At 53.0% G+C, this 13,620-nt stretch overlaps 1 protein-coding gene across 1 annotated transcript in view; it reads right to left on the minus strand.

Moving 5' to 3' along the window:
* The window catches only part of UBE2F (ubiquitin conjugating enzyme E2 F (putative)), a 54,940-nt gene extending 42,199 nt beyond the window's left edge, over nucleotides 1–12,741 (minus strand). Inside the window, exons 1-2 of the mRNA XM_041765993.1 lie at nucleotides 12,585–12,741; nucleotides 8,549–8,682 (exon numbers count right to left, since the gene is read on the minus strand). Coding sequence (XP_041621927.1) covers nucleotides 8,549–8,666 — 118 coding nt within the window. The 5' untranslated portion in view covers nucleotides 8,667–8,682; nucleotides 12,585–12,741. The remainder of the gene's footprint in view (nucleotides 1–8,548; nucleotides 8,683–12,584) is intronic.
* Nucleotides 12,742–13,620: the final 879 nt, after the last annotated feature.

Raw genomic sequence — 13,620 nt, forward strand, 5'->3', positions numbered from 1 at the left:
AAAAACATTCCTAGAAGCTGTTAGTGACGTGCAAAAACACAGAACACAGACAAGCACAGACCCAGAAGGCATGCAGTGCAATCAGAGCAATGGGTACAAAACAGAGCAACAGGAAACACGGCAGAAAAACAGGGCCAGGATCTCAGAGGGCTCTGGGCGAATGGGTTAGAATTCTAATCTTGAATCTGCAGCAACTGAGAGCAGAGGGACATTTCTGAACAAAAGTTTCCACACTCTCTTCAAGAAGACAACTTTAGAAAGGGCAAAGCAGAGGTCAGGTGACCTGTGAGGTGGGCACTCCGTGACGCAGCAAGGGCCTAGCAAAGGCAGGGAGAGTTGGAGTGACCTAGCACACAGAGGACAAGCGGGTCTGCCGGCTATGTGGGGTGGGAGGGTCGGAGATGGCAGGGGGCTGTCATGCTGGGGCAGTCCTGGGAGGAGGAAGTCCTGGGTGCACGGCCAGGGCCCAGGAGTCCCTGAGGTGATGCCACCAGTCTGAGACTGACAGAAGGGAGACTGGTGAAAAGAACGAAGCTCAAGCTCGGCAGACAGTAGAGGACAAAGGCTAGGGGGTCCCTCACGACAAAAGGTAGAAAAGGAGGAGATACACGGGGAACACTGTGATTCAAGGGACAGACTGGTCCAAGGGAAATGAGTCCCCAGTCAAGGCCATCGGATGTGGATCTGATGCTGCCAAGCGCACTGGAAACAGGAAGGCAGGTGGCAAGACGGAAACCAGATTACAGAAAGTACGAAGTAAATGGGGAGTCAGAATACAGAAGCCGTGGATACGACAATTCCTTCATGTCAAGTACGGAACGGCGGACAGGGGAGGGGAAGGGGACGGCAGAGGCCGTGACACGGCACAGCTGAACACGGAGTACGTTGGTGGGAAGACTGGCAGATGGCTCCATTCTGAGGCCAAGGGTTTGAGAGACCCACGGCCTTTAAGACAGCTGCTCGAGAATCTGGGTACAGACAGGTGACCCACTGAATGTGTTCGCTCTGGGGTCCAGGTATTTAGAAAGGGCACTCAGAGAAGTCATTCGTATTAATCACTTTAAAATAAGTGTTACCTATGTAATTAAACTGTATGTTTTTAAACTGCATTTACATATTTTATTACACTATTACTTAGCTTGTTGGTGAGAACTTAGAAGAAACTGTTCTTGGGGGCCCTTGTTTTGAGAGACTGATGTCAGAATGGACTTTGCCTGGTGAGCCTGTCCTGCCTACAATTGTGAGAATTCTGGTAGTCCAGCTTTAAAAAACCCAGTAAAATAAAAAAACAGGCCCAGAAGATTTGAGGAGGAAGGGGCCACAAAACAGAAGCAAAATGTTTGAGAAGACCATCTAGTGCCACGGGACGGCAAAGAGCGAGGTCAGGACACAGGAGGACGGCAAGGCACTGACCAGGGGCGTGGTGGTGACCGAGCAACAGAACCAGACCCCTGCAGCACAGGGATGGGACATGGGGAAAAGAGGCTTATGGCCGGAGGAAGCCTTACTATAGGACAGGGAATCTCTGCCCTAGCTGCACATCAATCACCCAGGGAGTTTTCTGCTGGTTTTCCCACCATCCCCCAACCTTTTTAAAAACAGGTTTGGTAAGGTTCAATTTACTATAAAATAGACCCACTTTTAGCATATGATTCAATAATTTTTAGTAGAACTTGGAGTTGTGCACTCATCACCAGAATCTAGTACCTGCTAAGCTTTTAAAACTCCTAGTCCCGGGTGGCCTGGGTGGCTCAGCGGTTTAGCCCCACCTTCAGCCCAGGGCGTGATCCTGGAGACCCAGGATCGAGTCCCAGTCAGGCTCCCTGCATGGAGCCTGCTTCTCCCTCTGCCTGTGTCTCTGCCTTTCTCTCTCTCTGTCTCTCATGAATAAATAAATAAAATCTTTAAAAATAAATAAATAAAAATAAAAAATAAAATGAATTAAAACAAAACAAAACAAAAAACCCAACTAATCCTGTGCAGACCCATTACACCGAAAGTTTTACATAGGGCCTACGCCTCTGAATTTTTTACTCTCCCCAAGTATCAGTAGCAACTGAATATTTGGCCATGCTAAAATACCCACACGCAGCTATTTATATAGATGGATTTAATAACTTCACATTGTATTCTAGAACTAAACTCCAAAGGTGAGAGTTATGATTGCATTTCCAGGTTCAGTGTTAGTCAAGGAAAGCAGACAAGGGCCAGGAGAGCCCCACCATAGTCAGGGCCTCTGCAGGCTTCTGGTCCAAGAGCAGGCAAGAAATACAATCCTGGGAGCACAAGAATTTCAATAAAGATACTCAACATTTTAGTTCAGTCCAGTGCAGAAGATATAATAAGCCACATATTTTAATGGAGTTGTCACAAATGACACACAGTTTCTCTACATGTCAAATGATGGTGTATAAGAATTCATTAATATCAGCGGATATTGCCTTAGAATCTATAATCTATGTACAAGAAGTCTCTGACCAAAGGAACAAGCAAATTGCTTCATATGCTTGACAGGCTTCTTTGCAAAGCAGCAGTCCTTCCCTGTATCACCTCACTGCCTGCAAGACACAACCCCTACCTGCAAAATAGAGAGAAATTCAGATATTTTTAGCCTGCTAAAGTCTCACCCATTCCAAGATGCTAACACCTCTACCCCTTACTGGCCCAGCCTTTCTAGGGGGCACCTTTCACAATTCGGTGGCTGCACAACTTCCTTCTGAGAAATTAGACTCTCTTCCTTTCTAACTAAAGAGCAAACCACAGAGCCCACTTGAAGCATGACTGCACTGAAATATCAGATTACAAAATCCACGGATGACCACAGTGGCCCCCACATGGCACATCTTCACCTCTTTCTGCCAAAGGCTGCTCACAACACAGTGCTCTTGCTGTTTCTACACTGCCTGCCACTCAAATCTGCACACTCTTCATGGTAGGGTCGTACAGTCTAACTCAGCCCTGCAACCCGAGTACCTGGCCCTGGGCTTAGCACACACAGGGTACTCAGGAAATGCTTGACAAATTAAGTACATGCGCCAGCAAGCTGGCAGTGCTCCTGCTATGCATGTCCTGAGACGTGAGAAGCCTTTCTCTCTGTATAGTATGGGACTGATGTAGTCCACAGTAGCCATTAAAGTGTGTTCCCTGGCAAAGTTCCTATGTTAGAAGCCCTAACCCTGCTCCCCCTCCCATTTGATATCCAGAGGTGGGGCCTTTGAGAACTGATTAGAGTTAGTTGAAGTCATGAGGGTGGGGCCTTCACAATGTGATTAGTGCCCTTATAAGAGATGCCAGATGCCTGCGAGCTGGTAAGAGGTCCTTGCCAGGAACTGAATCTGCTGATGCCCTGATCTTGGACTCCCCAGCCTTCTGAACATGAAAAATAAAGGTGTGTTGCTCAAGCCATCCACTCTATAGTATTTGTTTATGACAACCTGAGCTAAGACAAAGCGCCTATCACAGACACAGATGGTTCTTGGCCAGAGCCAGCTCCAAGCCCCATTAGGCAGGGCAGCTACTTCCCAGAAGACTTGTACCTCCTTCCACCTGAACCACTACCTCTTAGATTCCTTTGACTCTAACTTTCTCTCTTAGCTTTCCGCCTGTCTTTATGCACTGAGCATCCCTTCTGCACTCTCGGCTTCCATGTACAGCGCTCTTATCTGGGATACACTTGAACTAAGGGCATCAGCCCCTCCACAGAGACAGCACTGTCAGAGCTGAGGCCTGAAGACCCCACAGAGCCTCCTATCAGCCCTTCCACTCAGGCGAGGGGCCTTTTAGCAGCACACTGCTAAGTGCAGGCCCAGAGCACTCATGGTCCCCTCCACACTGTGAGGAAGCAAGGCTGTAACCCTGAAAGCCAGCATAGCTGCTACAGCAGAGACTTATCAATAGGGTTGGAACCCAAGGCTTCATGCCACCCCCACTTTCAAAAGGAGCTGACAAGGTCAGCTTGAAACCCTGTCTGCCTTCCACAATCCTCCCTGCCCCACTGGGCTACTGGGTACACCTAAGTGGGGCCACCAAGTCTCCTGGGCAGCTTCACTGGTATTTAACCTTTCAACAAAACATTTTTAAAGGTTAACCTTGGGTCCAGCTGCCTTAACTCCATTTTAGCAGGACTCTTCCTCTCTAGGCCACTGCTCCAGCTTTTAATTTTATTATTTTAAAAGATTTTATGTTTATGTCTAAACCCAACATGGGGCTTGAGCTCACGACCCAGGGATCAGGAGTCACATGCTCTACTAAGTCAGTGAGGGGCCCCTCAAGTTTTTAAAATACATATAGCAATGCTGCTAAGTGCTCTGAATATTCTGCCCACATGGCAAGCCAAGCCCTGAGCCCACCCCCAGAGTCCTCGGCAGGACCTGGCATGGAGAAAGCAGCTCTGGAGAACAATAAATAGTTCTCTTTCCCCCACTCTTCCAGGAACTGCACTGGAATGGGGCCCTTCCTAGCCCAACCCGTGACCGAACTGCTCGTGTGGACACAGCAGCTCCCCTGAGGAGGCACCTGGACCCAGGACACTGGGTATGAAACACACATGTGTGGGCAACCAGGCCTCTCTGCTCCAGGCCTGGAGCATGGAGAGCCACATAGCCCAGCCCCAGAACACCAGGAACCACCCGGGTGCAGGGGCTGGTATGGGTAAAGGTACACACAGACTCATTCCCTCTTATTCCTGATTCCAGAACCAACCCCGAACGCAGCTCGATCAAGTCTCCACATTTAAAGAAGACTAACAGGGATCCCTGGGTGGCGCAGCGGTTTGGCGCCTGCCTTTGGCCCAGGGCACGATCCTGGAGACCCGGGATCGAATCCCACATCAGGCTCCCGGTGCATGGAGCCTGCTTCTCCCTCCGCCTGTGTCTCTGCCTCTCTCTCTCTCTCTGTGACTATCATAAATAAATAAAAAATTAAAAAAAAAAATTAAAAAAAAAAATAAAATAAAGAAGACTAACAGGTGAAAGGTTGCTCCTGCCAGTGAGCCTGGAGCTCCTTGGGGTCTTCAGGGGTCACTAACAGTAGGCTGGCACACAGCAGGGACTAAAATGTCTGTTGAACGAAAAGATGAAGGAACAAGGAGACACACACACTCCCATTATACTACCGTGCTATGCTGCTTCTAGCCAGGACCCTGCTAGGCTTTTTGTGGTAGGTGGGGAGCACCATCAGACTTAGAACTTGATAGACTCAGTGGCCCCACAAAGGTCCACCAGGAACTCCGCACCATCTGCCTGTGGCTAAAAATACCTGTGATAGCTCCCCAGTTAGGCCCAGCCATGCCCAGATCTGACTCTCCACAGTGGCCCCAGCTCCTAGGATGGTTCTATACCCTCCAGGGGCTGCTGCTACAAGCATCTCTCCAGTTCCAGCCTGGAGGACATCCTGGAGTTACCTGAGGGGTGCAAATGAAAATCTGGTGTGACCAAGGTGCCAGCACAGTAGAGGCCTCCCCTGGCCAGCTGCTCCAAGGCAGGCTATGGTTTTTCCAAGGAGAGTGGACTCCAGCCTTCCAGAGGAAGAAAAGGAACAGGAGCTACAGCTCTGCACCACTACTGGCCCTCACCACGAGCACCAACTGTCCCTGCCAACCTTCAATCGCCCTCACCCAACAGTTCAATCCTATAGCCATTGCACCAAGCTGGATCCCACACCTTTGGGCTATGGGATATACAGCCCTCCTGTCCCACCCCACCCCAACAGGGCTTTCAGCAGATAGCCTTCAGCTCTGTCTTTCCAGGGGCTGTGGGCTGCACAGACCCCCTCACCCCAGGCCCCTCGCCCCTCTCAGGGCAGCCCCTGTGAAAAATGATCCACGCAGAGCAGAAAAACCTGACCATCTCGCCTGACTGGGGGCTGCTCTGAAGGCTACACCTGCCCTGAGCAGAGGCTGTCCGGGGCTTTCCCCGGAGCTCAATTTCTTGCTCTGTCTGCTCTGGAGTCCTTCATCTCCCTCCACTGATCTCAGTCCCAGGAACACTCCTTTATAACTATCCCAACGCCAAAGCCCCTACTCCTAGGACTCCAGCGATGGCACCGAATCCCTAGGCACATGAAACATACTCTTCTACAACCTAATGATCCTCAAGAGTCACATTCCCACATGAGCCAAAGCCACAGTGCAGGATGATGGTCCTGACTATAGCAATCTGGAATTCAACATTTTCTCAGAGTCCCCACAGGGGGCTTCCCCTAGAAAGGACTTCACCATAATCACCCCTCAAGTGCCTCACAAGGCCACAAACTCCTGGACTCCACACACCACGTCCACCATCAGAAATCCCCAGAATGAAGACCTCCCCCAAGCAAAGGAGTGCTGTAGGTGCAGGCCAGGAGATCATGGACCATCCGAGCATCCTTCATTATGCACCTGTTTTTCACAGCTCCCTCTCTCAAGTCAGGCCCACTCTTGCTCTCTACCCACCCTCCACCACATACCCAAACTGCTCACCACTCAGCCAGCCCAGCCGGGTCCAACAGCCTCCTGAGGCAGGAGGGAGTAGGCCACATGAGGTGCGTGTTACACTGAGCCCTGCTGCCCACAACCACCCCCAGAAACCTGATAATCACCAGTGCCTTGGAGGATGGAAACAGATGACCCCAGGAGGTGGTTGTGTACCTCTCTCTGATGAGAGAGCCAAAAGACCTTAGCAAGGCCCTGTAGACCCAGCCAAAGACACGTGTCCAAGGAACCGGGTTGGAGTCTAGCTCTGTGAGCCTCCATGGGCTCCTCTGGGCTGCATCTGGCCCAAGAGCCATTTAAGAGCTGCCAAGTGATCCCCTGAGCATGTGGAAGGTGTGCAGGAGCCCTTGCGCCTTCCTGAGTGCTCTTTCCAGTGGACCTGCACTTCCGTTCTGCTCATTCAGTTTTTGCTTATTGGGTCTGGTCCCCCAAGAGCCTGCCCCACCCCAGAATGTGGGTCTGGCTGTGCTGCTACAATAAAGTTGTAATTTGGGTAGTTTCTTAACGTCTCTGGGTCTCAGTCCCTCAGCTGCAGAATAAAGCACCCACCTGGCAAGGCTTAGCCAAAAGCAAACAAGAACTGCCCCATCAAGTGTCCAACAGAGGGCCTGGTCTCAAGTGCTCCATGTGTAAGAGCTGCTATTAACTAGGACAAGGGTACGGTGAAGAGGATGAGACAGTCCACTTGCTGCTTCCCAGCTGTTCCTCCTCAGCCAGCACCTGAGCCTTCCTCACTGTAACTCCCAGGCACTAAAACACCCTCCTCCACTTAAGGACTGCGTCAACACATCAAACCCCTTCCCTGGCTTGCTTGGCTCCTGGCTTCCTCCACAGAAAGAACCCTTGAGCGAGCACCTGGGAAAGACACTCAAGTCCTATCAGGCTCATCCGAGTGAGGAGCTGCAGCCCATGTCCCACACTCGGACCCCTGCAGTGCCATCACAAATTCTGAACTCAATCTAGCATAGTGGGTAATGTCAACACATAGGAAATAATTCTTACTCCATCGTTAGCCAATCATCCATTGATCTGGATAAACCAGAGCCAAGGCCAGATTCAGAGACAGGGAGAGAATAAGGAAGAGCGCACTGCTGAAGACTCTCTGACCCTGAGACCTTCCTGGTCCCACTCCTGCCAAGCTCAGTGGTGCTGCCTTTCCGAGAAGGACAAGCAGTGCATACACCCGCCCCAGTTCTCCTGCCGTTAGGACTGTGTCAGGATGCACAAGTGCCAGCAAGCTCATGGTGAATACCAGATATGACACAAACACAGGTGGTCCTAACCAACTGTGTAGCCCTTCTTTGCTTCCTAGCTCCTATACACTTAAGAAGTGTAAACACACGCCTTTATAAAGTAAAAAGTGCTGCAACTTCTAAGCTTCTTAAGGCAGGAACTGTTTCTTCCTCGTCTGCTGTAGTCCCCATGACCCCAGGAAACTGCCTCTGCGCCTGACAGTTGTAGGCTTGATCAATGAATGAACGCCAGAATTCCATACAAATGCATGCATATGCACACACACTCACACACACTATATAAACCCTCCTGCAAAGACTGCAGCTCCAGGACACTCTGTTATCAATTCTGTGAAGGGAACTAGTTTTGTACAAGGCTCTCCTCAGGCTGTGACTTGAATAAAGTACAGAAGGATCCTAAGAGATTACTGAATTCCACTCCCTCCCTTCACAGACTAGAAACCAGTGCTGAGGTGTCGGGAGAGGGACTCTGGAACTCCTTGTGACCGAGCACGAGAATGGAAGACCCTCCCTCCTACGCCCCCCAGTCAGATGCTGATAGCACTGGGAGCAGAGTCTCGGGCGTGCGGGCTGTCAGTACCATAATCCTCCCACCAGCACCCTGGCAGCCCCTACAGAGCATATTCCAAGTGTGCAAGACACACCGTTTTCTTGTTGTGAGTATTCCCACAGTTCAAAGCCCTTGTAAGTGATAAGTTATTATATTTTAAAATATCTTCAAGTAAGTATTTCTACTCAGCAACTGGCTGCTTCATATCCCCAAAGAGCCTCCGATCAGACTTCATCTTGTTATAGGAGAGAAAACAGCTCACGTGGATGGCATTACCTTTAACAAGCAGCCTATCTCTCACAGACACCCTCCGAGTGGAGTCGGAGGCTGTGGCTGACGTCCGGGACCCTTTGAGACCGTCCTCCCGCTTCAGCTTGCTTGCCAGCGTCAGCATCACTGCTACCTTTACCCTGAAAGAGACCGAAAGCAGAGTCACGGACACGTCTCTGGACAATGACCGGAAACTGAAAACAGCGATAAAAGGTGCTTAACTTTTTCCTACAATTTAGTTACAGAAAAATTCAGCATATAAGGTACATTCATAAGACTGGATTCTTTATAATTAATTTGGGAAATCTCTATGCCATCCTCCGTAAGTCTAATTTTTTAAAGTACGAAAATTTTAAAAAGGGAGAGCCATGCATTTAACATTGACTGCGCACCAGGCCTTAGGACACGGTGGTGACAAAGCCCCGGCGGTCTAGGGAAGCTCACGGTCTGGGGTTCCACATCGGGTCACCACTGTCTGCCGGCCAAGTGTGCCCCTCTCTGCTGCAGGCACCACGATCCTGTGTGTGTGTGTGTGTGTGTGTGGCCCCTGCGCCTAGCCCATCGCAGACTGAGGGCAGCATCAGCCCTGGTGAGGAGGGACCAACACAATGCTTTCCTTTCCTTCTTCCTTTAACAAAGGTGTGGCTGGAACCTTAAGAAGCATCTTTGCAGTTATTTATGCTGTGTCTTATTTACATTTTTTAGGCAATATCAACATCGATACTAAGTTATAATTAATGCCCCACGCTAGACTCTCTTCACTGGCTGCTTCCAACACATCTGTGTTTCAGACACCCCCGAAACTCACTGGGAAGGACAATAAAGACCAAACACACACAAAAAAACTGGTCACCAACCCAATATTTCCATAATTTCATTGTTGCTTTCATATTGTTTCCTTTCAATACTACTCTGATTATTTTCCAAAGAAAACGATTTAAAACTTCCAAATGAAAAACTTGACCCAAACACAAAACTTTTAGTTTGAGGGCAATGTCCTGAAAGCCAAAATAAGAATACCCTTCCCCATTGGTACTTTTGACCATTTTTAACCCGGTTCCTCACATAGCTTCTCACACCATCTTCTTCTGTGTATCTCCCCCTTCTCCAAAGACTGTCAGATTTTATTTTCTATTATTTGTGCCATTAAAAAAAAAAAAATTGAATATGATCTTCTCATTATATATGACCCACACACAAACTTAATCCCTTTAAGAATCACAGTCTAAATGCTTCAAAAGATGGTTCTATTACACATTAGCATTCACAAGCTCCTAAAATTTCAAACGTCGAAGAACGTTCCCCCCTCCAGCTCCCAATTCCCACTTTTTCTTTTTTCTTTCTTTTTTTTTAAATTTACTGATGTAGATCCTGTGATGATGGGGGTCCAGGAACTGGCTTGTCTGAGGCCACTCAGCTGCGAGAAGCAGTCACCACAGAAACATCAGTTTTCCTCCTGGAGATGACGTGAACATTTTCATCTTGAGTGTGGCGAGGATTTCAGGAGTATATATACTCATCAAAACTAATCTAACTGCATACTTTGGATATATACAGTTTCATGGACCTCAGTCATACCTCAATAAAGTTGACACCAATATGAAAACCAACCAACACTAGTGTCTTCATTGCCACTTGACCATGCCATCTCCCCAGGCCTACACAGCGGCCTGGACCGTAACCAGCACACATCTCAGTGTTACCCAGGTAGGGAGGCATCGGTGCAGTAACCTCACGAGGCCGGGTCTGGGGGTGGGAATACGGTCAAACACCCACAGGGGCTCTAGCCTGCAACTACCAGAGACAGCAGCACCATCCAGAGCCAGGCTCTGTTGCTCAGCCCCTACCTGGGCCCCCACCTGGAATGATCTTGTCAGGAATCCCTTAAGCAGATCTGGATCACAAACCAGTGTCTGCTGCTGCAGCCAAGTCCACCGCCACACACATCAGTCCTGCCACATGGTGAGGCTGCCTAGACATGGACCAAGACATGCATCCTTCACAAAGTCCAATTGTTTTTTATCCTCTAGCTGACCTTGGCAATACAAATAGGGCAAAAAATAAAACAAAAGCCCAGCACGAGCAAAGAGAGTTCTGTAGGTAGTACCCTAGGAAAGTTGTAACAAAGAGCCGCACGGAGAAGCGAGTGCCAGGGCACATGCCTGGTGGCCACCCAGCTCCCTGCGGGCCTGTGCTGAAGGAGCCACTCAGAGAACGCTGGCAAGACCTGGTAACAAAGGCTCACACCAAGACACTCCTCTGTGTCACTGCAAGCTGAGGATTCTGGGGTTTTTGGGTGTTGGGTGGGTGGGGTTGGGGGTGGAGGGAGCCAGAACCCCAAGCAGACTCCCTGCTGAGCACGCAGCCCAAGACCCTGGGAGCATGACCTGAGTGGAAACCAGCAATCACTCAACCCACCGAGCCACCCAGAAGCCCTGCTGCTTATTCTTTTATGACCCTACCCCACACTGAAGTCTTCTCTGCGGGAGAATATGCCCCGTACTCAACTCCACTACCAGCCACATAGATTCCTGCTTTGCAAAATCTTCAACAAGTTTGTGGCCCTTAATAAGTACTCGGGGGCACTGAGAACAAGGTATAAACCACAGTGACACTTGTGTCTTGCTGTCCGTCGAGGACAATACTAAAGTAACTTCCCCAGCGTTTGGAGAAATCTAAGCATATGATGACCCCCCCATCTTCCTCCGTGTGTATCATGACTGCGGGCCCCTGTGGGGATAAACCTACAGGCCTAACGCGGAAACGATGCGGCGGCTGTTGACTCTCCAGAGAGATCCGAACAAGGAGGATTACTCAGGCCGCCAACAGGTCCGCCCAACACCTGCGGTTGCTCCGGGATTCCCTTTTCCTTCTTTACTACGCCTCACCCGCCGAGACCAGGCTTTACCAGGGAGCTGCCCCTTTCCTGCAAACCACCCCGTGTTAGGGCGGCATTCCTGGGGACAGACCGGCTGCATCAGACAGCATGCTCAGTCTCTAAATCCCACAAGCCCCAATCGGCCCGTTTAAGTTCCTCCTCTGGGTGGGACCTCCTGCTTTCTGGCCGTCCAGAGAAGATTCCCAAGGGCGCGGGGCGCTGTTTGCTAGCCTCATCGTCAGGCGATGATATTTACTCGGCGACCTCAGGCCATGTCACCTGTGCAGGGATCCCAGGGGGGCCGGGGAGCACCTCGGCATCTGCAAGTCTCCCTGCTTAAAGGGTAGAATATGGAACTGCGGGTCACTAGGGGGCAACCACCGTCCCTACCCAAAGGGGCCCTTATAGGGACGCAAGTCCACTCAGCTCCCTCCTTTAGAAGGCGAGGCGGTGGGGGGGGCCTAGAAACCTCCCTCACCGCCCGGGGAGTCGCCCCAGTTGGCTGCCCCACCCTTGGGGAGCCCGACCCGTGCGGGCATCACTAACCTGCCCCCTCCCGCATCACCTACGACCTGGGCCGCAGGTAAGTGTGGGGGGAGCTCCTCCAGCCGCCCGCGGGGCACCCCCCAGCCTGCTGATGGACCATGCGTCCCCCGCCACCCCCCGTCATCCCCAGGCACCACCTTGCCCGTTTCTGGAAGCTTCTGCTCAGCCTGACGGTTCCCAGGGCCCGCCTGCCCTCCTGGCGCTCCGCCCGCTTCCTAGTCGGTCCTGGGGCCGCGGCGGGCGCCCACCCGGACTCTCGGGCGGCTGGGCCCGGTCCTGCCCGCACCCAGGGCCGGAGAGGATGCGGGGGTGGGGGAGGGGAGGGATGCGGGGGTGGGGGAGGGGAGGGATGCGGGGGTGGGGGAGGGGGCTCCTGTGACAAACGAGGAAACTGAGCCCGGGGCGGGCAGGGCCGCGCCCAGGATCCCACCCGCGGCCCCGCGGCCCCGCCGGGCTGGTGACCTTGGGCTCCGTTTCCCTGCGGCTCCCCCGCGAGCCAGGCCGTGAGCGCGGGCGGCGGGCGGCCCCCGGAGCCCCGCCGTGGGGCCCGGCCTGACGCGGCCCCGGCCCCGCCCGCCCGCCCGCCCGCCCTCGGGCCCGCCCGCCGCCGCTGCTCACCTGGGCTCCCCGAGACAGGCGAGGCGGGCCCGGCGCCCAACACCATGCCCGGCCCGCGGCGGCGGCGGCGGCGGCGGCGAGACGCGGCCCCTGTCGGCCGCACCGGCTCCGGGCGGCGGGACCGGAAGTGGCGGGGCGGGGACTCGGCCGCTCTCGCCCCCGGCGGCCGCGACGGCAGCGGGCGCTTTAAAAAAAAGATTCAAAGCCGCGGCGAACTTTATTGGGATCCTGACAAGCGGACAGCGGCGTGCGCCGGCCGGGGCGGGGCTCGGCGGGCCGCCCGGACCTCGCTCATTGGCAGAGGGCGCGGCCCGGGGCGGGCCCAAGTCTGGCCGCCCCTGCTGATTGGTGGGTAGCGGCCGGGGGCGGGGCCGCCCGGGTTTCCCCCCACCCCCCCCCCACCCCGAGCCTGCGCACGCGCGTTGGGGGAGCTCGGAGCTGCGTTCGTACCTCCATTCATTTGCGGGGTGCACCTCGCCTGCGTGTGCGGTTCTGCGGCGCTGGGCGCTGGAGGAGCAGCTGGGTCCGCGCTCCCCGCCGCGGTGGCTGGGGCGCCCGCCGTGTGCCCCGCACGGAGCCCCGGGTGCGGGCGACCCGGCGTCAGGGGTGGGGGCGGGGCGTGCAGCAGCCTCCGAGCTCCCGCAGGTGCGCTTGGGGCAGCCCGCGGGAGTGCCTGGACCCTTTCCTCCCCTTGTCTGCAAGGCTTTTTTTTTTTTTTTTTTTTTTAAGATTTTCATTTATTTATTCATTTATTCAAGGCAGAGGGAGAAGCAGGCTCCATGCAGGGAGCCCGACGTGGGATTCGATCCGAGGTCTCCAGGGTCAAGCCCTGGGCTGCGGGCGGTGCTAAACCGCTGAGCCCCCCGGGCGGCCCTGCAAGGCTTTTTATTCCTCTTTTGCCTCCTGCACATTTGCAAAGGGCTTTATCTATCTCTAGCTGGCTGAAGACAGATCCTTACGTCCTGTGGCACCTGGGTGGCTCAGTGGATGAGCATCTGCCTTTGGCTCAGGTCGTGATGCCTGGGGTCCTGGGAGC

This window comes from Vulpes lagopus, chromosome 8 (genome assembly GCF_018345385.1).
Source record: "Vulpes lagopus strain Blue_001 chromosome 8, ASM1834538v1, whole genome shotgun sequence".
NCBI classification, from domain to species: Eukaryota; Metazoa; Chordata; class Mammalia; order Carnivora; family Canidae; genus Vulpes; species Vulpes lagopus.